The sequence below is a fragment of the Aythya fuligula genome, chromosome 19 (assembly GCF_009819795.1).
Source record: "Aythya fuligula isolate bAytFul2 chromosome 19, bAytFul2.pri, whole genome shotgun sequence".
In the NCBI taxonomy this organism is placed as follows: domain Eukaryota; kingdom Metazoa; phylum Chordata; class Aves; order Anseriformes; family Anatidae; genus Aythya; species Aythya fuligula.
In genome coordinates, this window is record NC_045577.1 from 3,129,021 (window position 1) to 3,150,929 (window position 21,909).

Sequence of the window (21,909 nt, forward strand, 5' to 3'; positions counted from 1 at the left end):
AGCTGGGCCACTACGTCCTCGAGGAAGCAAACCGGGGGGGTAAAAAAAAAGCTACAAAAAAGGGTCCCCGGCCCCCTGCATCCCCAGCACCTCTTTATGGGAGCAGCCAGCGGGCGCCTACCTGGCAGACACGTGCAGTCGTAGGTGGTGTCCCCGGTCTGGCGGCACGTCCCCCCATTCTGGCAGGGCGAGGGGTTGCAGGGCACGTAGAGGTGCTCGCAGTTCTGGCCGGTGTAGGCGGGCTTGCAGGAGCACTGGTAGGTGCCCACCTCGTTGGTGCAGCTGCCGCCGTTCTTGCAGACGGGCGGGGAGATGTTGCACTCGTTCACGTCCTGCTTGCAGTTGGCGCCGTGGAAGCCGGCCGTGCAGCGGCAGACGTAGTGGGCTTCGAAGGGGACGCACTGGCCCCCGTTGGCACAGGGGTTGGAGGCGCAGGGGTCGGCCTGCTGGCAGCTTTTACCTGGGGAGGGAGGGAGGGAGGGAGGGAGGAGGAGGAAGAGGAGGGTGAGGATGCGAAGCACAGCTCTTGGCGCTGGGAGTCCCGGCGCACAACCACGCTGTGTTCATAGGGCGTGTAATTAACTCCCCTGATCTTTACCCTTTTAAAACCCCCACCAGTGCGGGATTTTTGCAGCTCACCGGCCACCTCCACGCCCAGCACTGCCAACCCTCTCCTCTCCCAAAGCTGCAGCACCGGTGAAAGCATCAACCAGCACCGGGGGCAGCTTTCCAGGAGCAACCCCCCAGCGAGGATTACATCCATCCCCGCTCCCCGCGGCGGCCTCACCTGACCACCCCGGCGGGCAGCGGCACTTGTACTCGCTGAGCGTCACCAGCTCGCAGGTCCCCCCGTTGCGGCAGGGGTTGTTGAGGCAGGCGTTCTCGCGGGGCGTGAGGCAGAGCTCGTCGGTGAAGCCCAGGCTGCAGGCGCAGGTGTAGTCCGCGGTGCCGCCGCGCACCAGCGGGGTGCAGGTGCCGGAGTTTTTGCAGGGGGAGCTCTGGCAGGGGTTGGGCAGCTGGCACCGCTCGCCCACGTGGGCGCTGCTGCACCTGGGGAAGGGGGGAAAAAAAAAAATAAAGATGTCATCGATCTGACCCAACCCCGGGGGGGATCGGGGTGCCTCGGTCGGGTACCGGCACCGGTTTCGGGAGTGCGTGTGCGCCACGCGGGCACGCTGCCCGTTGCAGCACGGCTGCTTTGGGAGCTTGCAGGCTCAACCCCGCCGGCTCCGGGCCGAGCTGCACCTTGAGAGAAGAGGAAGATGAAAGAGGCGCCTGGAACAAAGGCTTCCCCCATCAAGGGGCCTGCGCAGACTTGCAAAACCACAGTCTCCAGGGCCGACATCCTGCTTTTCAGCGCTAAGTGCTTTTTTTCGCTCCCCCCCCCCCGCCCCCCTCGCCCAAGAGGAAACCAGGGCCCAAGGGGGGACGCGGCGGCTCACCCCACGCTTGCGGCTGGAGCACGGCAGAGCCGGGAGCACCGCACCCATCCCTGTCCCCCCCCCCATGCAGACACCCCCAAATCTGTCCCAGGGGGAAGCCCCGGGGCCGAGCGGTGCAGGACGGCCGCGCGGCGTCGCCTCCTGTCTCTTCGGGGGGGGTCCCTGCATCTTTTCCCCTCCCTGAGTCCCAAGAAATCAGCCAAACGTCAACAACCAAACAACCGCGGGCTCGCCGTCGGCTGCTAACAGGTGGGGCACGGCCCAGCTCGGCGCAGCTGAGGTCTTCCCCCAAGTTAAACCCTCGCCAAGCTCCTGGCGGCCCCGCGGCTCCGCATGGGGGCCCTGAGAAAAGGCCCCGCGCCACGGCCACCGGCTCAGCCATCTGTCACCAGCAGCCACGAGGCAGGGACAGGGACGCAGGGCACGAGGGCAAACCCTGCAGCCATGGCTCCACGCCGCCTGGAGAGGCTGGGAGGGAATAACCTAGACGGGGACCTGGCTCTGGGAAGGGGAGGACAGAGCCGAATATTGAACGGAGAGCCCGGGGATGAGCCCCTTTGGCACCTCCCTGGCACAAACCCTCCTGGGTTTGCAACTCGAGCTGCCACTCGTTTCGTTTCTCCCCTGAGCAGCTCTGCTGGTGGCACGCCGCTTCCCGAAACTGCGCTGGTGCAGGGAGGGCAGGGCAGGAGCCAGGCGATGCCGCAGCCCTGTCCTGCACCAGGGTGCCACGCTCAGCCCCACGCCGTGTTGCCGGGCTCGTGCTGCCGTCAGGGACCTCTTGTGAGCAGAAATAAATGAAGGCTAATAAATAATAAGACAGCTGATGCCTGGGGAAGGCGCTGCTCTGGCAGGGCTTTGGCAGGACGGGGCTGGGGCACCTGCTGCGTGCTTGCACCCTTGGCCACAGAGCTGGTGGCACCTCGTGTCCACAAGGCACAACGCACCCAGGGGCGCACTGGGGTCACACAGCCCCAGAGACCGTCCTGGATAACACCACAGCCCGAGGACCCCAAAGCCAGGACCCCAAAAGCCTCACCTGCCAGCCAGCCCTAACCCCGCGCCGTGCCACAGGCAGGACCACGTCCCTGCCCCACTCCCCCTCTCCTCTCCTACTTTTTTTTTTTTTTTACTTTTTTTTTTTTTTTTAACCCAATTCTGATTTCATTGTTGGGGATTGTGTGAGAATTTGTCCGGATTCGGAGCCATTTTGAGTTAATGAGACGGCATTATCCGGGCCAAATGAAAAAGAAAATGCGGACAATAATAAATCAGGGCATCTGCTCGGCACACAAAGGGCGGCGGGGAGCAGGTGTGCATCCTAATGAGGCAACAGCAGCTGCCGGCGCCCGCGGATGGACGGACGGACGGACGGACGGTGCCCGGCTCGCCGGCGGCTCCGAGCCCGGGGCACCGCGGCCGTGGGGGCGACGCCAGCGCTTCTGGGTGGCTGCGCCGCGGCCCCGCGCGGGGGAATGCGAAGGGGCCGGGGGCTGCAGCCGCCTGAGAGGGGCCCATTGTGCAGGGCCAGGCGAAGGCACGCCGCCGGCACAGCGCTCGAGTGTGCAGTCATCTGTTAAAACCCCCCCCCCCCCCGCCTCTACCTCCCCATCCCCGCGGGGCCCCCCCCCCGCCTCCCCGCACCACACACGCTTTTTTTCTTAAAACAATCCTGCGGGCGCTCTCGCGGCCGGCTGGCGGCCGGGGAGGCAGCATCACGAGGTCCTCCGATGGGTAAAAAAAAAAGAAAAAAATAAATTAAAAAAAGAGGGAAAATAAAAGTGATGCAGGACAAAGAGCCCGGGGACAGCGCGGGAAGCGATGCTCTGCCCCGGGGCTGGGTGCGCGGCGCGGCGTGGAGCGGAGGGGGAAGCCCTCCCACCCCATTAGGTTTTGGATCTTTTCCAATTCCAAACGCTGGCAAAAGGCGTTGGGAGCTCGCCGCCGGGAAGCCGGAGCAGGGCAGATCCCAAGCGGAGCTGCAGGATGGTCATTAGCGGGGAGGTTAATTAGCGATCGCAAGGAACTCACCTGGGGAGGCAGCCGCCCCCCTGCCTGGAGGCAGAAGGGAGCTTTGGGGCCTTTTGCAGCGCTGCCTCGCTGCACTGAGATGCTCGCACACGTCTGTGTGACTTTTTTTAGGGCCCTCCTGACAGCAGCACCAGCTCCCACCGAGCCAGAGGCGTCAAAACTTCCAGCCAGGCACGAGAGAGCAGGACGGGCAGATTGGGATACCGAGCATCAGATTTCCCTTTCATGCAAGGGAAGTATTTCCAGGCACTGGGAGGCACTGGTACAGCAGCCCTAAAGAAATAATACAACGCAGGCACCCTCGAAAGCCACCTCTGTCCCCGTCACACCCCACGGAGGTCACGCAGACGTCGTGCTGCTCCTGCCCGTGCTTGTGACAACAGGTCTGGTACGAGGTGTGGTGCGAGGCCGGGCAGAGCACTGCTGGGGATGGATTTCAGTGCCCACAGCGCTTTAAAGAGCCCTGGCTGCAGATTGAAGCCAGGATCCAGGCGGTGCGTGCAAAGCACGAGATCAAACCCCGGGAGATGCAGGCAGCGAGCACCCAGTGGCTGCTTTTCAGCTCTCCCAGGTTTGGGAAGCCCGGAGTCAGCAGCGCCGGGTCCAGCTCCCGGCCTCGCTCGGGCACGCAGCCTGGCTGCAAACCTCACCGCACCTCCACCTACTTCAGGGGCTGAAAACCTCTCCTGAAGTCCTGCCCAGGGAGCAAAGCTTCGCTTTCTGCAAAAAAAAAATAATAAATCTCCTCGCTGGCGGTGCTGCCGGTGCACGCTTGGGCGCTGGGTGCCGCCGGCCCCGCGGGCTGAGCGCTCAGCACAGGGCAGATCACCCCGTGGTTTTTCCTTTGGCATTTCCCAAGCAAGGGCTACGCAGTCCAAACCCAAAGCAGCTTCTGGAAATTAGCATAGGAGACATGAAAGCTAGGCTTTAATTAGAGATTTAAGTGTTGGCAGAGGACGGGGCGGGTGCTTCGGCATCAAAACATCTCCGAAGGGCCACCAGAAACTGGCTTCAACCTGGCCAAGCTCCGTGGGGGCTCGGGAGCCTCCTGGATGTCCGTGATCCAGTCCCCATCCCCAGGGATGCTGAGTGAGCTCCTTGCAGGCACGAGCACGCTGATTTACACCCCCCGAGTGCCTGCAGCTCCTGCCCAGCCCCGGGACTTTGTGCTTTGGGGCCGAGGCAGAGGTTCTGGGGGGGTTTCCCACCAGGCTGGGCTGCTCCACGCCATCCCCGAGCACAGACCGCTGCGTGGAGGCGGCACAGCTCCCGACCCAGACATCTCCAGCACGATTCGCAGGCCTCGGCCGAGGGCAGACAGCAAACCCCCCCTGGGACGGCCTGGGAATGGGAACAAGCGGCCCCAAACTCCCAACCCGCTCCCAGCGCCGAGCCCAGGCCAAATCGGGATCTGCTCGGCGCGGGCACGTGCGTTTGTTGTGTCTGCTGGACATCCTCCGCGAGCCACGAACCACGGCAAAACGCTGCGGTGATCCAGCAGGGCTCCAAAAAAAAAAAACAACCACCACGGTGCTCCCCGCGGTGCGAGCCGCACGCCAAGCTCCCAAAGCAGGGCTGGGGGGGTGGGATAAGTTTGGGACACCCCTCCTGGCTCCAGCTTCGTGCATCCCATCCCGCTGCCACCCTCTTTGTCCGCAGCGCGCGGGCTTTTCCCCGGCCCGCCAGCAACAGGTCCCGTCCCCGGCGCGCTCCCTCCGCAGCAATGCGGGCACTGAAAGCATCCCGAGGCAGATGTTCCTGCGACCTTTAACCCCCGCCTAATTCACGGGGTTTTGCTGTTTTCCTTGCCGTGCTAAGCTGCCATCTGCCACCCCCGGCGCAGATGACACTCGGGCGCCGCCGCAGCCCTCCCCAAGGCTTTGTTCAAATTCGGGACGCGCCGGCCCCGTGCGGTGCTGCCCTGAGCCTTCAGGGGGGGGTTTAAAGGTGCTGGGTGCTCATCACCCCCAAGGACGGGGACCAGGCTGGAGGTAAAACCCACCTCAGGCTTAAAATGCACAAAAGAAAGCAGAGCACGGCCCCTGGCCACACACACAGGGGCTGTCCCCACGTCCCCATCCCGTCCCAGCAGGGAGGGGACGGAGGGGCCCCGCGTCCAGGCGGCCCCTTATCTGCGCTGCCATCGCGTAACCTCGTCCTCACCCTCATCTGCTGGAAGCATAAACGGCCGCGGGTGTTTTCCCCAAGGTAAAAGCACCGTGGGAAAGCCGAGGAGGGACGGCTCGGGTCTTTGCTCGAGCCCCGTTTTGGGGCCGTTAGGCTCAGGGGGCCGGGCGAGCCCCCACTGGGGCTGAGCAGGATGGAAACGCCTCCAGGGAAGGGCCAGCGGAGCCCAGAAGTGCTTCAGCAAGCACCCAAGGGTGGCCTGGTGGGGGAAGGGGGCCAGAAACCAGCACCAGGACCTCGCGTGGTGCAGAGGGTCCCCATGGAGGGACCGTGAAGCACGGCCTCCTGCTGCTGCACGTTCCCGTATGCAAACGGAGCAAACCCAGCGGGCACAGGCCCTGTGTGCTAAGCCTCTTCTGCCCCGCCAGCCACAGAGGAGTCACTTTTTCAGTTGTGCCAGTGTTTTCTCGCCCGGCACAGCCTGGAAGCAGCTCCCCGACTGCTCCCCAAGTCACAGCCCTCGCCCCGAGAGCCGCTGCCAGCACCGGGGACCCTCATCCCCAACAGCTCCCAGCCGAGCTGCTGCTCAGGGGGACAGGTCACCGTGCCACAGAGGGACAGGACGTGTTTCCACCTTTCTCCTGGTTTTATTTTCATGCTACTGGCTGAAGGAGAAAATCCTCCTCCTTCCCTAGCAGCCCCTCTGGCACAGAGCATCACCAGGGGCCGTGCGGGCACGCAACCGGCCACAGGACCAGCTCCTCAGCAGCCTCATCCTCGGGAACACCCCGCCGAGCTCCCCGCAGGGCGAGGGGAAGGAAAACCTCTCCCGCTGGCAAAGCAGAGCTCCACAGCCCTCGTCAGCTCCCACCTCACCCTCAGCTGCTCCCCCGGCACCGCTGCACGGCTGGGGGACCCGCGGCACCGCACGGCTGGCAGGAGATGGGCGCAGGGAGACAGGGAACAGCACAGCGGCTGCACCGAGCTCTCGGCAGCGTGGAGGAGGCTCCTTTTTTGCCACTCGCCCTGTGGTTCCTGGCACAGGCACCCGGGAGGGAAGCAAAAGCTGCGCCGTGCTCCCAGGAGAGCCGGGGCAGAGCTGCCCGGCTCCTCCTCGCCCGCCGCGGCACCGAAAAGCAGCGCTGGGCTGAACCGGCGGTTTCTCTACAAAGTCCCGTCCAGGTCTTGCTTTATTAAACACGCCGGGACACCAGCCTGGGAAAAAAACACAGAGTTTCACATCGGGAGGGTGGTTGGCAAAGCAGCGGGTTCCTTCGAGTGACACCAGGTTAATAAAGCAAGAGCCGATCTACGGCCTGGTTTAATTAAAAAAAAAAGCACGCTGCAATCCAAAGCCTTTGATGTGTGTTTCTTTTTTTTGTTCCAGTTCATTTTTGACCTAGCCCAAGCCATCTAATTGGGATTTTAAGACCCAGACTTTCATCTGGAGAGAAACTCAAGGAATTCCCAAAGCTGGATGCGCTCACGGACAGGAGCGGGGAGAGACGTGCTCCAGCCGCTCTTCCTCCTACCAGTACGGAGGGAAGAAAAAAAAAAAAAAAATCATACGGCTTTGTTTCTTCAGCAGACATTAGTCAGGACAGTTTGGGAATCCAAGTTCCCATTGTAATGAAAAACAATATAATCCCATTACTAAGCAAAGTGGCCGGGCTATTCACCCCGAGCGGTGAGCAGCTACCTGGGAAGGAGCTGCCTTTCAATGGAGCTTCATTCACAATGCACATGAAAGATGGCTAAGGAAGAGCCCAAGACAAAACTCACTTCATTCCCACCCTCAACAATGGGTCCTAGGATCGTTGTTGTGTTTTTTTTGTTGTTTTTTGTTTTGTTTTTTTTTCCCCCAGCTGATGCTTTTTATATCCTCTGCCGGTGTAAAGCCGCACAGCCCTATTGTTTGTGGGGCTGCACCGCAGCAACCTGCTTGCCTCGGTCCGTGCTGGTGGCAACGTGCAGCTCCTGGATGTCATGGAGCTGCTTCACCGGGGTGATCCGGGAGGAAACAGAATCACAGAATCACAGAAACGCTCCCACAGCCGGTGCTGGAGGCACCCCGGGGAAACACAGCCCGAGCACACACCGCAACTGCGCCCAGGTTGGGTCCCTCAGTTTCTTTCCCTATAGAAAACGTTTTATTCTTTAACCCAGCAGAGAGGAAAGGCTGAACTGGGGGATTTGGGATCCCCACATCTCTGGGGCATCCCCGAGCCCTAGGCCACCCTACATCCCCTGTCCCCTGGGGAGCTGAAAGCCCTGGCACACACACGTGGCAGTGCCGGTGTCGCCACCGTGCTCGGCGATGACGAACAAACTCTTTTCCTTTTTTTTTTTTTTTTTTTTTCTTTTTTGTTTCCCCTCCCCAGCCAAGTTTTGGCTAAACACTGAGCTGCCCGATCCCCGTATATGGAGAACTCCCCCAGGAACACACGCGAGCCCTCCGTCCCGCTCCTCTGATCCTGGAAATAAAAACCTGCGATTAGGATCTGAACAGCTACCGCCAGTTTAAACAACCTATATTTAGCTCTGATATTTATAAATAGGGGGCGAGGAGGGGGTTTTACAGAGCCCAGCAGTGCCCCTACAGCCCCAAACCCCGCCAAAGCTCCCTAAAACACTCAGCAACACCAAACCCCTCGCCCCTTGAAGGGACACCGCAGAGGCTTGAAGCCTGCATGAGCAGACGGGCATTCCCCCGGCCCGGCACTGCTGCCACTGCCGAGTTGAACCAAGGAAACAGCAGGGAGGGAGGGAAGGAGCTGCCTCCGACACCTTTTGCCGGCAGAAATCCCTGTGTCAACATGAAGCCCCATTGAGCCCGGGGGACAATAGGGGCGGCGCTGCCCTCCGGCCGGCGCCCGCATTCCTGCCCGGCGTCCCCTAGAAACCCCCTTTCATGAGGAGCAGCAGGCCCTGTGAAAGGGCCGTCTGTCGCCCTGCCTTTTGACTCCCAGGCCTGTGTCTAACATTTTAATAGGGGCTGGGGGCCGGGGAAAGGCCCCCCTGCTTGCGGGCCGTCCCCCCGCAGGGTCACTCTCCCAGCCCGCCCCGGTGCGCGGGGCTCTCGGTGCCGAGGGGGTGCGAGCCAGCAGCGCTGGGCATGCCTCTGTCGGCAGCCACGTCCCTCCACTGGCCCAGTTCAGTGCTTTAGCTGCCCACAGATGTCTTCAGGAGGGTTTTTTTGGGGGGTTTCTCCATGAAGGATGCACCGGCCAGGCAGGAGTGCTGCAGCAGAGCGGACGCACGCAGCCGCCAGCTGGTAATTCCCACCTTGACATCAATCACCTGCAGGAACTCCCAACTCGTGCACAGCAATGCCAGCAGGGAGTATAAACTCCAGGAGATCCCCATCACCCTGCTGGCTTCCCCTGGCAAGGGACAGAGCGGTCGGGGAAGCACCGAGCCCCCCTGCCCTCCTGTTTCTCCCTCAGGAACAGCCACAGGTGGACACGGAGCACCACGGCGCACCAGGCACCGAGGAGCCGGCAAGGCTCAGCCCTGCAGCCCCAGCCCAGGCAACAGTTTGGGCCTGATCCTACACAGCCTCGGTGGCCCTAAAGAAGCCTGGCACTGCTGCCCGTAGCCACACTGACTTTTTACCAAGCCCAAAGCCAGAGGCTCTGCAGCCCCGCGCTCCTCCCGGCTCCCAGCCCACCGCCACCTGGCCGCTCGCCCGCAGTGAGCCCCGTCCATTAAGTAAGGGCGACGTTATAGCGTCATTAAAACTTAATAAATCCATTTCCCATATAAATACCATTAAATTCAGATTTTGGGGAAGGGAATTAGGGCGAGAACTTGTTAAAAAGAAAATGACTTAGGCGCAAATACATTTTTGCAACTTGACTGAGCGTGAAAGTTTCCCATTAAAATGCAACTCCGCTCCCTTCGCTCGAAATGTGCAAAAGCCTAATAACCACGGCCTAAACATTAACTGTTTAACCGACTTTTCCAATATTAACTCCAGGCTGCTGTGGGGGAAGGGGAGGACGTGACGGGTGAGAGCTTGAAGTAGACGCTGGCGCTGCGCGACCCGGCCCTGAGCACACTCTGCTCGCACCTCGCCGCCGCGATGCTCCCAGCAGCGGTGCCCAGACACACGAGTGTGCCAGGGGGGCTGTGAGCACTGCACGAACCCGTGCAGGGTGCTGCGTGGTCACAGGGAGCCCCCCCGAGCCCCACGCAGGAGTTTTGGTCGTGGTTGTGATCCTGCACGGCTCCTGCTGAGCGCCTCGGGTGCCCAATTCACCTCTGCTACCTGCTGGGATGCGTTGTGCACGGAGATGGGTCTCGATGCTCAGATAGGCAGGAGCAAACGGGGGAAACTGAGGCACGCAGCAGCACTCACTTGATAGGAAATCCTACAGGGGGAGCCCAGCTGCTGGGCACGTGCTGGAGCTGTCAATGGAGACCCTGCCATGGGTCCAGCTGCTGCCGTGCACCTTTACAGGAGAGCAGAGCCCAGGCGAGGTGGGCACCAAGAGTAGCACTGCAGCCACCTACACCACATGCTGCTTACCAGCACCTCTGGCCAGTGCAAACTGCAGCAGTCCTGCCCCAGGACAAAGATGAGCTCAGTCCTGGTGAGGACCCAACACAGTGCCCACGGCTGGGGGGCCTTGGGAATGGAGTAACAAGGATCTGCTGCTGCCAATACCCACTGAGATCCAACCCCGATCCCAGCACACCCCAAACTGCACAGAGGCACCTGCGGCACCAAGAGGAGCAGCCAAACCCCAGCAAAGGCTGCGAGGGGGCTGGTTGGCCCCTGCTGGAGGCAGGACGCAACCGAGACCCCTCTGCAGGTCTCCTGGGACTTCTAAGGCACATCCTAAGCTCTTCTACTCCGTACCCACATGCTCTGAAACCCCGGTGTTTGGAGACACGTTAAGCACAGAGAGCTCTCCATCCAGATCCAGAGCTCACCAGCGGGTGGTAACTGCACCCCGAGGCTAAACCCTCGTTAAAAACCCTGATGCTCTATAAATTTCACATTCCCCTCATGTACACACGCAGTTACCACTCAGGACACCAACAAACACGAGGAAAACGAGGGTCACCCCACCTCCGGGCCTGGAAAGCGCAAGTTAATTTCCAAACAATGTTATTTTAAAACTTGCTAACTGCCTACTGATTATGTTATCCAAGCCCTTAATTGGTGAGTAGCTCGGTCCTGCAGTCACTTCTACGTGTCACCTGCATGCTACATACAATAACCTGTAATAGTCCCAGAGGTGAGGCCAGGGCGTGTAGCACCAGCTGGAACAAATGGGTGTTTGTGACCACAAGGGACCACGCTGGTGTGAAGATCTCGTCCCATCTGGATCCTGGGGAGCCCCCGAGCATCTTCATCTCAGGCACTGCTGGGGGCCCTACCGAGACATCTCCTCTGGCGCACGACCGGTGCCGACCCCTGCCCAAACGCAAGGCAACCCCTCCGGCCCAGAGAAATCCATCACGGGTATCCAAGCCATGAGAAAAAAATAAGAAAACACTCAGTCCAGACGGTAAAGTCCCAAGGCGAGTTATCAGCAGGCGGCGAGACCACCTGAGTCAACTGATAACCACGGCGGCGAGGAGGGACGGATCGAGATTCTTCTGGAAAAGAGCCGCACAATGTCCCTGCTGGCCCAGTGACCTCACCAGCTGAGCTGCTCGGCTCGGTTTCTCTTCCACTGGAATCCGCAACAGGTGACGCTTTTGTGTTTTTAATCTCCCCTCTTACCCATTTCCACCTTGTTCTTTTCCGAGCATGAGATCAGACTTGAAACAGCCATCGAGAGTGCTCAACATGGCTGAATCACCGCTCGGCTACTTCTTTAAGAGCTTCCTCTGCTCGATTGTTCAACACTCCACCCTCTTCCTCTCCAGCGCGGAGACTGCATTTTTGCTTTGTTATTATTTCATGGAAATAACGTTGGGGTAAAGCACATGAGAAAAAAAAAAAAAAAATCAAACCAGAAGGAAACTTCCGCCCTTTACAACGAGATAACAATGACTGAGCAGTTGAATAACTTGAAGGGCACAGAGAGCCGCAGGACTCAGATCACTCCTCTGCCTTCCTGCTTGTCTCCAGAAAGAGTTTTGAGCTAAAATAATCGCCTCTGGCTGCTGTGGGCCCTCTCTGAAAGCTTCTTCCAAGCGCAACCAGCCCTGGTCCACCGGCCCTGGAAGCTGGGGGTGCAGTGGGCACGGCTCAGGAGCCATCTCCCCGCCTGCACTACAGCACTACGCTGATTCATAAACAGAGGAAGTACTTTAGCAAACTGACTTTTCCCCCTTTTCAGTGCAAACCTGGTGATTGATTTAACTTATTCTTTTCCGTTGCAGACTATTTTGCTTCTCTGGGCGAGAGCATGGCAACCCAGACGCAGCTCCTCCGACTTTAACAGGGAAACGCTGGTGGAGCAGGGTTTGAAATTCAGCCCCCTTTCATGCCATCTGCTTTTAACTAGTGGAGCAAGGGAGGTCCTGGGAATAAAAGTCACATGGCACAGCAATCTAAAACGAGCCCTGCTCATTTGCAGGGATGCCAGTCAAAAACACAGTTATCCAGCAGTCTAATTAGGAGCTACCACTAGGAGTCGGAACGATTTTTTTTTTGGAAAACCTTCTCATTTCGCCTGGGAAAGCGCCTCAGTCGAAGGCGAGCGCCTTTTTGGAAAGCCACAGCTCGCCAGCACCGCGAAACCACACTTCAAACACCGCAGCCGCCAGCCACAATCCCTGGCCCCGGCCGGCCCTAAGGCAGACCTTGAAGAGCTACAGGTCTGTGCCAGTGCCACGCATGGGACACGAAGCTTTGCCACCGCTCTTACAGCCCCGGCAGAGCCCGCTGCCCCTGCCAAGGTGGAAAGCAACTCCAAAGGCGGCTTAATTAGACCGCGAGCCCTCCAGCCGATCAAATGCTCGGTCCTCCGCGTTCAATTAAAGCTCTGTGTGCCCCCGACTGCCTGGCAAGGGGACAAGCAAGATAAGGCACCTGGAGCTTTACAAACTACCACTGTAAAATAATAAAGGCTGAGAAAGCTCCTCGTTTCACACCGGTGACTTCCTTTCCGCCGCAGAGCTGATAACCGGGGTTTGGAGTTATCAGAGTCGTCTTCAAGTAACCCGGCTAGCTCTCCGCCGCGACAAGCGCCGGGGCGCTCGTCCACTCGAGGAGCGTCTCCCTCGTACGCTATTTATTTCACTCCACTTTTTCTAATTGGATTTGTGGGGACAGCACAATGGGGCTTTATGGCCAAACTTTGTTAAGTGCCAGGCCGAGCGGAGATGTGGCCAGCAGCCAAAATGGTGCATTTCACGCAGGCGCCAAAGGGCAGTGCCAGCTTTTCTGCGTCTGGTATCTGTGCTCTTGGCTCCGCTTTGTTTAAGAAGCTTGGAAGCAGAACTCCTCGTAAAGAGAGATTCAGGCAAGTGAAAAGCGGGATTTTGCGAGCTGCTATCAGACACCTTGGGAAGTTGCATCTGGTCCGGTCTGCCAGCACCTCTCAAGCCGCCTCCGTCGCCCACGAGATGCCACGGCATGGCACGAGGGCTGCACCACGCCGAGAGCACACCCTCAGCTTCCTGCAGGGATAACTCGCACCTACTCGCGAAGCCATCCTGGCGCCTGCAGCCGAGGGAGAGGCGGTTGTTCACAGCTAGCAATGAAGTTCTGTAGTTCTGTAAACTTAACTTTTTATCTTAAAAAGAAACCCAAAAGGAAAAAAAAAAAAAAAAAAAAAAAGCCACACCAGCAACCCAAGCCTACTTTGGAGGCTTCTCCTCCAAATAGAGCTTGCACACATCAGATCTAATTAGATTCCATCACCATCTGCACATGAAATGTAAATCAGGAGTTGCAGAGACTTAAGAAAAAAAGGAAAGAATGACCACAAGGAAAAGGAGGGGTGTAAGGTTGGGGAGGGGGTGGAGGGTTGGGCATTCTGGGAAGCCATACATGATTAGTCACACAGCATTAATCTGCCTCCCTTAACAATAGCTGCCGAATTTCGACCGAATCCCAGCTGTCGCTCTTTGAATGAAAGAAAACAAGATTTAGAGCGTCAAGCGTTGGTAAGGGCTTCTGTGCAAAAAAAAGTGGCGTGCATTCATTAGTGGCTCACAAAAGGACCCAGCCTTTGTCCATTAAATTGCTCATGTGCCTGATTGATTTGCTGATTTATTTTCACCAAAGGGTTGGGGGGCTCAGCTTGGAGAAGGGGGCGGGAGGTGCCCGGCTACTGGGCAGAGTAACGGCACCCGGGCAGATTTGCAAAAAAGCAACACACATTGTCAAGGAACACTGCCATTCAACAGGTCGGGATTGGAAATGCCTTCGGGTTCCTCCGCCGAGAGCTTCCTATTGGGAAATTTGGGGTGGGTGGGAACGTCTCCCTGCCCGCTCTCAGCTCAGCCCGTGTTTAACAGGCAGAGGGGAAATCTGGCCGGAAAACAGAGCCTTGCCCATTCAGATTTCTTTTATGGAATACTTTTAAAAAGGGAGCTGCAGCCTTATTCATTTCTCTTGCTTATTGTTCCCTGGGAGCCTGGAGTGAATCGGCCATCGCTGCGGTGGGTCGGTTGGTCCTTCAAAGGGTCCCAACGCTTCTCACATCCGTTTCCCCACAATCAGCTTGGAGAAGGTTCCTGCCCGTGTGCCAGGACCCGTGGGGTAATGCCAGGCTGGACGGTGCCACGACACCGTGGGGCCGCAGGAGAGCACGGCCCCGCTCTGCCACCTGCCCCGCGGACACACGGACATCCGTGGGGCAGCCCGAGCCACGCAACATCAACTTCTCTTGAACATTTTTGGAGCTGTACTGGAAACCACGGCTACCAGGGTGCCGGGGAATGAAGGGCAAGGTTTTAGGGACCAGGGGGAGTAGCTGGGAGGCAGGCAGCCTCCCTCCCCTCCTGCCAGGCCCGCGAGCGCCGCGGGCTGGCCCTACCTCCTGCTCCATCAAGCAGGGCAGCCTGCATAGGTTCACACCAGCCAAACATGGCCCTTTGCCCATGTTTTTCCACCCAGCTAGGAACAAAGACCGATCCTGCCAAACTCGCGGCGACTCCTACACAAGCAGGTTATTCTTGCCACTCCAGGAAAGACAACGCATGCGGCCCTATTAAATCCAGGGCCTTCAAAGCAAAGTCAACACGCGTGGCAGCGCTTCGGTCGAGGGAGATGGAAAATCCTCGGGCTCCTCCAATACTTACTGGCACACCTCGGTCCCATTGAGCAAAGTCTCGCACTTGCCCCCGTTGAGGCAGGACTCGGCCGGCTGCGTGCATCGCACACCTGCGGACAGAAGCACAGCGTTAGGCACGGCGCAGGCCCCGGCACCCCCCCTCTGGGGGTTTATGTCCACACCAAGGGGTGACGGAGGGTCCGTGTGGTCCCAATATGGGAAAAGTTGGCCTAAAAACATCCTCGGGGGGTGCTGGCGGGGAGGCGCTGCCCTCAAGGCAGCGGGTCGGGCCCCGAGCGACCAACGCCATTTGGGAAAAACCATCCCGCCCGAGGGCCCGCGAGTTACCAGCAGCTCGGTCGCGAAATGAGTGGCTCCTCGCAACCCGCTCTGAGTCAAGGTTTCATTGTCTGGCCCTCGGAGGCCGAGTTCTGTGCAGTTACCACAGCAACTCGCTGAGAAGTACCAGAATCGCTTCCGATTTCCACCCCGGGCTCGCTCTTCCCCTTCTCTGTCCCCGCCAGCTCCTCACGGGCCCCGACCCCACACGCTCCTGTGCAGCCCTCGCAAGTTTTCACCCCGAGCAAGCACAGCCTCGCAGCGAACCCAAATTCTCCCCGAGTGGCCCCAAACCCGAGGCGCTGCCAGCCAGGGGCCACCCCACACCCTGGGGGCTTCCTCTCCGGTCCCCCCCCCCCCCCCCCCCCCCGGGCCCTGCTTTAGGGACGCAGCAGGGAGCTGGGGGTGCACCCTGTGCCCCTACAAACTTCACCCCCGAGGGGGCAGGCGCCGGGATGGGGTCTCCAGCGGGACCCCCATCGGGGTGTCCCCACTGATTGCGTTCCCCCAAAAGCTCCTGGTCCACCCCCCCCCCCCAGCTCCGGTGGGGTTTTGTGCTGCTCCCCAGGGGCTCTGTAGGGCCCCCCCAAGCCGTGTAGGGACGGGACAGGCCGGGCTGTGCCCCCCCCCCCGTCCCACCCCGCTGCCACCCCTCGGGGCCAGCCGCCCCCCGACGGTCGCTCTGCACTTTTTTTTTTTAAATTTTTTTTTAATTTTTGCGGCCAAACACCCGGAGCCGGCGCCGAGGGGAGGGGAAGGGAGAAAAAGGGGGGAGGGTGGGGGGAGGCCCTGAGGGGCACCCGGCTGACTTTCAAGAAACAGGAAACCGAGAGAAAAAAAAAAAAAAAATTGCAAAACGGTCAAAAAACTCTCGCGGAACAACAAGCTGCGCGCACCTCTGCGGAGCCCAGCCCCGTCCCGACCTCCTGGGTCCCCCCCCCCCCCCCCCCCCCCCCCCCCCACGGCAGCACCGAGCTCCGGCTCCCCCCGACGGCCCCGAGCCCCGCTGCCCCCCGACCCCGAGCTCCGGCTCCCCCCGACGGCTCCGAGCTCCGGGCTCCGAGCTCCGAGCTCCGGTTCCCCCCCGGCCCCAAGCTCCGTCCCCGTCCCCCCCCCCTCCAGCTCCGCCGAGCTCCGGCTCCCCCCGACGGCCCCGCTCCTCGCGGTGCCCCCTGCCCCGAGCTCCGCTCCCCCCCCCCCGACGGCCCCGAGCTCCGCTCCCTCCTCCGGGACCCCCCCCTCTACCCAGCACGGCTCCGTTCACCCCCGGGGCTCCGACCCCGCTTCCCCCGACGGCTCTGAGCCTCGCTGCCCCCCTCGGATGCCCTCACCCCGGGGGGGGGGGGAGGGTTCATGGGGCGAACTTCCCACCCTCGGCCCTCACCTCGCGTCGGGGCGGGCAGCAGGGCCAGCAGGAGCCCGGTGGCCAGGAGCCGCTTCATCCCTCTCCGCTCCCACCGCTCACAGCCGCATAGATCCGACGGGGTGGAGAAGGGGGGGGGGGGGCTGAGGGACACCGACCGGGCTGAGCCGGGTCGAAACGAGCCGAACCGAGCCGGGCCGGTTGCTCCAAGGAGCTTCAGACACACAGCGCGCCCCAGCGCCCAGCAAAACCTCTCCGAGCTCCGGCGCCTCCCGCGGCTGCTCAGCCCCCGGCGGGCCGGGCCGGGCCGGGCGGAGGGCGGAGAAGCTGGGGGGGGGGGGGGCGGGACGGGACGGTGCGGGGCGGGCCGGGCTCGGCACGGCTCGGCACGGCAGCCTGGGGATGGTGGGGGGGGACGGCAAGGGCCGCCCCTCCCCGCCCGGCCCCTCGAGGGGTGTGGGGGGCACGGAGCTGGGAGAGGGTTGCGCGGAGATCGGGGTGCCCGAGAGGGGGGGTTTGGGGTTGGTTGGGGTATCGCTGTGCTGCCCCCACACCTCGTGGAGCACCCCCCGGGCAGGCTCTCTGGGTGCCCCCCTCCCATGCAGCCCCCTCCCAGGTGTTTAAACAACCTCCGGGCACCCCTGTGAAGCCCCCCACCCAAGCAACTCCTCTCAGTCTTCATGCAGCCCCCTCCCAGAACGAGTGCAGCCCCCCCCACAGGCCCTTAAACAACTTCTGGACACCCCTATGCAGCCCCCCCCCATCCCAAAGCAGCTTCTCACCCCCATACAGCCCCCTCCATGCAGCCCCCTCCATGCAGCCCCCCTCCATCCCCATGCAGCCCCCTCCCAGCCCCTTAAACAACCTCTGGACACCCCTACGCAGCCCCCACCCCAATGCAGCCCCTCACCCCCATGCAGCCCTCCTCATGCAGCCCCCCCACAGGTCCTTAAACAACCTCCGGACCCCCCCGCTCACCCCCAGTTGCAGCCCCCCAGCCCCCCAGGGCTCGCAGCCCCAGCTCAGAGCCCACAGGAGGCCCCAGGCTATGCCCACCCGGCTGCACGGGGCTCGGGCTGAGCGTCCCCCGGGGGTCTCAGGCCCGGGGGAGCAGGGTGAGGGGGGGATCCCTGCTCCGACCCTACACAGGTGGGTGCAGGTCCAAGGGGACGTTTCCCACCCGCGCCCCCCCAACCCGCACGCAGCTACCCATGGAGCGGGGCAATTTTGTTGGTTAGGCCACCAATTAATGAACTGGCAGCCCCATGTGCCACACCAACAAATAAATTAGGGGCGGCAGAGAAGCCAAACTTGCGAGACAGCCCCACAAATCCCCCACGTGTGCAGGCTTCCTGCGCCCTCAACCCGGTGCCCCCCCGTGGCCCCCCTATTGCTCCGCCAGGCTTGAGTCCTGCATGCGGAGCTGCCCCAGAGCCTGTGGGGTGGGAGCGTGGGGATGTCCCAACCAAAACCCAGCCACGTCCTGGGCTTGGGGACAGCACCGGGTGCTGCCACCACCCCCACAGGGTGGCTGCAGGCCCTGCTCCCCCCCCGCGGGGTCACCCCCTGCAGCGCACGCGGTTCCCACCGCGCCCCGGCACTTCCAGCAAATTGAAACCAGGCCGCGAGCTCGGCAACCAAAACGCAGGCCCCAGCACTTAAATCTCCCATTTTCATGTGTCGTCCTGCGGGGGAGGCCGAGGGGGGGGCTCAGCGCCTGCACCCACCTCCAGGAACGGCCTGTGGGGGGGTTCAAAAGTGTGCCGTGTCCTTCTGGGGTTTGGGGTCCCCCTCTACACGGCACCGCTCCCCACGCTGTGGCACGCACTGGGTGGAGAATGCAGGGGCAAACACTGGGAGCAGAAATAATTCAGGAGTATTAAATCCCACGGGGACCCAGGTGCCTAAATCCCGTTCTGGTCCTGCTCTCCTCGGCCTCATACCCGAGCTGTGGCTGTGGGAGGCCATGGGGTGGCTCTTTTACAGCCCTGAAAGCTGCGGGGCCGAGCGGGGCTGCCTGCCCTGAGGCTCCAGGCATGGGAAAGAGGAAGAAGTGCGAGGGTCGGCAGCGGGTTAATGAGGGGGGGGACACCCTCAGCTGTGCCTCTCCTCGCGGGGCAGCGCTCCGCCAGCCCCCGGGCTCATCCCGTCCCATGCCAGGCCTGGTGTTATCCCACCGCTTCCTGTTGTAAATTATTTCCAGAGCAAGTGTGAAACAATTAAACAAACCGAAGGGCAGAGTCTGCTCATTAGATCAAAGCCGCGAGCCCTGCAGCGTTCCTTGCGCTGCTCTTTCCCCTCGTTTCCCTGCCTTTTGCTTGAGATCGGGCTGGGCGCTGCGGTGCCCTGCTCCGGGCAAGGGGGTGCACGGGGCCACCTGGGGTTTGGGTGACACCGGGAGCTCGAGCCACCGTGTGAAATGTTAAATCACCCCAAGGACCGTGCCCCGTGCTTTATTCCACTGCTGCAGCAACACGGGCAAGGCCGGGCTGTTGTGGTGTCCCAAGAGCAAACAGCAAAACGATGTGAGGAGGTTGGCTTCGTGCCCATCTTTATGGTCCTTCCCTACCCCTGGTATGGCAGTGGGTGTCCCGGTGTCCCCCCGTCTCATCCTATCTCCAGGCACGAGCAGGATGGCAGTGGCTGGGCACGGGATGCATCCTGCACCCTGACCAAGCGACGTCCCCGTGCCACCAGGAGCGTGCCACCGCCTCCAGCCCCACACGGCCGAAAGGCAGCTTGAGGTTGCCACCACCCGGGCTTCTTTGGTGTTGGATATCTCCGTCCCGTTCCCTTCTATCTCACCCCTTTCTGTCTCCCCGCTCGGGATTCGGGAGCATCTCTGCTCTGGAAATCGTGGCTGCACCTTGCCCGGGCTTGTTCCCCGCGTGCACAAAGCACCACGCGCTCGGCTTGGCTGCGCTCGGGTGCTTCCTTCCCAAAATTCACCCCTCTGCCGGCTCTGCTGGGCCATCGTGGCCGTGTCTGAGAGCACGGGGCCACCGAGGTCCCCGCTGTGTCCCACGCCACCTCTGGGACAGCGGGGTGGTGGTGGGATGCGGTGGCAGGGCCAAGTGGTGTGGACACCCATCCAGGCACCAGCCAGCTCAAGAGCAGGGCAAGATTTATCCCGGACAACCACAAACTTGTGGCCAAACCCCGTCCCCTGCTTCCCCTTGCGGTGGGGAGGGTCTGCTGGGGGCCAGGCTGCGAGGAAATGCGAATATCCCCGTGCGTGCAGCCACACGGCCAGGCTGCTTGGCTCCCTGAATGCAAAAGGTCAAATATATATTATTTACTGCCTTCACCCCGAGTGCCGGGGCAGACTTTGCCCTGGAGGAGACCAAGATTCCTCTGCGGCTTCTCCATGGATGGGGACACGAGTGCTGACACCTCCCGGTGCCCTGCTGCCATCCAGCCCAGTCCTCCTCGAGCTCCCTCCTTCCACACACATCTTCCACAGACTCCTACCAGCAAAAGAAAAACCAAAGAGGAAGCGAAAGCCAGCGTAGGCATAAATCTTTTTGCAATAAGAGGTGACTGTGACATAAATCCAAGGAAAGTTTTTTTTACTTCGAGTGGTCTTTAGGGGTTAAATGCAGTGGGATTTTAGGTACTTTTAAAAATAGTGTTCATAAAAGGCTCGAAAAGAAACCTTGGCACGCGGCCATGTGATTAGTGATTTAAAAACATAAAACCTCCACACATGTTTAAAAGTTTTAATAAGTCAAAATTAAATGAGTGAAACTCTGGGAATATTTTTTTGTTACTGCAAGCTAAGAAAATTATGTCCGTTAAGCAAAACTTAATACAAATATAAACAGGTAATGCACATCTGTAAATTATTTTCATGTCTCCAGGGGCTGGAAAAAAACCTAAGTGAGACCAGCATTCTTATATATATTTTGCCTTGACAGCTCAGGAAAAAATTTGCCAAAAACCAGAGTTAGAGCACTGGGCTGGCGTGGGAAAGTTGGTTTAGTGAGAAATTTGCCCTAGGCTATTTAAATAAAAACAGGCGTTTTTTAATGGCAAATGCCTGTTAAATACAACCAACACGCTTCCAATCGCCCGAGTAACTGGTGTGCCTATTCCTTCATGACACTTTCATCTCTTTATCATCGCAATCAATATTTTGCTCTTATGCACGCAGCGCAATAAAAAGAAGAGCGATAAGGCAGACAACAGACTGGATCTTGCCTGCTCTGCCCGTCGTGCTTAGCTTGGCACTCCTCTGCCAGCTGAGCTGGGGAACGGCAGGCAGCACGGAGGGCTAGCCCTCCTCGTGATGCTACACGCGCTCTCACACTTGCTCACGCTCAAAAAAAAAAAAAAAAAAAAGGCAATTTTAGTAATTAAGCATGAATCAAAGTGGGTAGATCATCCTGGAAAGCCTAAGCAGATAAAAATACCACCGGTGGTGGAGCCTGTGATGTAAAACGGAGCCAAAGCTGCCCCGTAATGGGATTACGCTGCGATTCCCAGGGGCTCCAGAGAAATGAGGATGGATTTGCAAGAATGGGATAAATCCCAACTCTTTTTTTTTTTTTTTTCTCCTTAAATAGCCCAGTGGAGGACTTTGAATGGGCAGCGTTCCTCCAGCCTGCGCTGCTGGCGGCGGTGCCGGCACAGCCCGCGGCAGCACGTGCCCGCCGAGGACAACGTTCAGGGCTATCGGTCCCGCCGGCCCCAGAGCCCCGCGGTGGCACGTGGCACACGGGGTGGCAGGGGACGGGAGGGGACAGCGGGGACAGCGAGCTCATCCTGCTACGGCCCTGCCCCGGCACAGAGGGTGCACCCAGGCTTGGTCCCCGCGGGGTTTTCCTCCTCGCGGGCTGCTGAAACTGGTTTGATTTGCAGGGTTGCTCCTGGCCATTATTTCTCGGTGTGTAAAGCGAGCTTAGGAACAATTACCCGCGGGATTAGCGACGGGTGGCGGGGCGTCCCAGGGGAGCAGATTTCCCTGCACGGCTTGTACCTGGGTGAAAGGTGCTGCCGCGCTATTGCGCTATAAAATCCGTGTCATGTTCAAAACGAAATGCCTTTATGGGCCAGGAGGGGAGAGCAGGTGTTATGCAGGCGCCTCTCAGCCCATACCTGGCCTCTCTGTCCCCTGTGCTGCTCTTATCCGCCTCCATAAAACAACTGAAACATTCTCTGTTGTGTAAACAGAGGTGGATCGGGAGAGGGTTTATGGAGCTGCGGGTGACGGAGTGTGCCCGGCGCGGCCGTACGGGTGCTCCTCCATCCCTCCGACTTTTGCTTTTCATCTTGGCAAAAAAATCACCTGTGTGCGTAAAGGGGCCAGGATCAGGCCTCCTGTGATATTTACATTTAATAATTGAAAACCATTGCTCGCAGCAGTGAAAACCCAAGCGTGATTCTCCGCGCAAGCCCAGGCACGAACCTGATGCTGTGTTTC

General features: G+C 60.0%; 1 protein-coding gene across 2 annotated transcripts in view; it reads right to left on the minus strand.

The window, feature by feature from the left end:
* NOTCH1 (notch receptor 1) overlaps nucleotides 1-16,696 on the minus strand; it is a 37,183-nt gene extending 20,487 nt beyond the window's left edge. For both annotated transcript variants that reach the window (XM_032200353.1, XM_032200352.1), the window contains exons 1-4: nucleotides 16,509-16,696; nucleotides 14,814-14,895; nucleotides 788-1,050; nucleotides 122-460 (exon numbers count right to left, since the gene is read on the minus strand). In XM_032200353.1, coding sequence (XP_032056244.1) covers nucleotides 122-460; nucleotides 788-1,050; nucleotides 14,814-14,895; nucleotides 16,509-16,566 — 742 coding nt within the window. In that variant the 5' untranslated portion in view covers nucleotides 16,567-16,696. The remainder of the gene's footprint in view (nucleotides 1-121; nucleotides 461-787; nucleotides 1,051-14,813; nucleotides 14,896-16,508) is intronic.
* Between the last annotated feature and the right edge of the window lie 5,213 nt (nucleotides 16,697-21,909).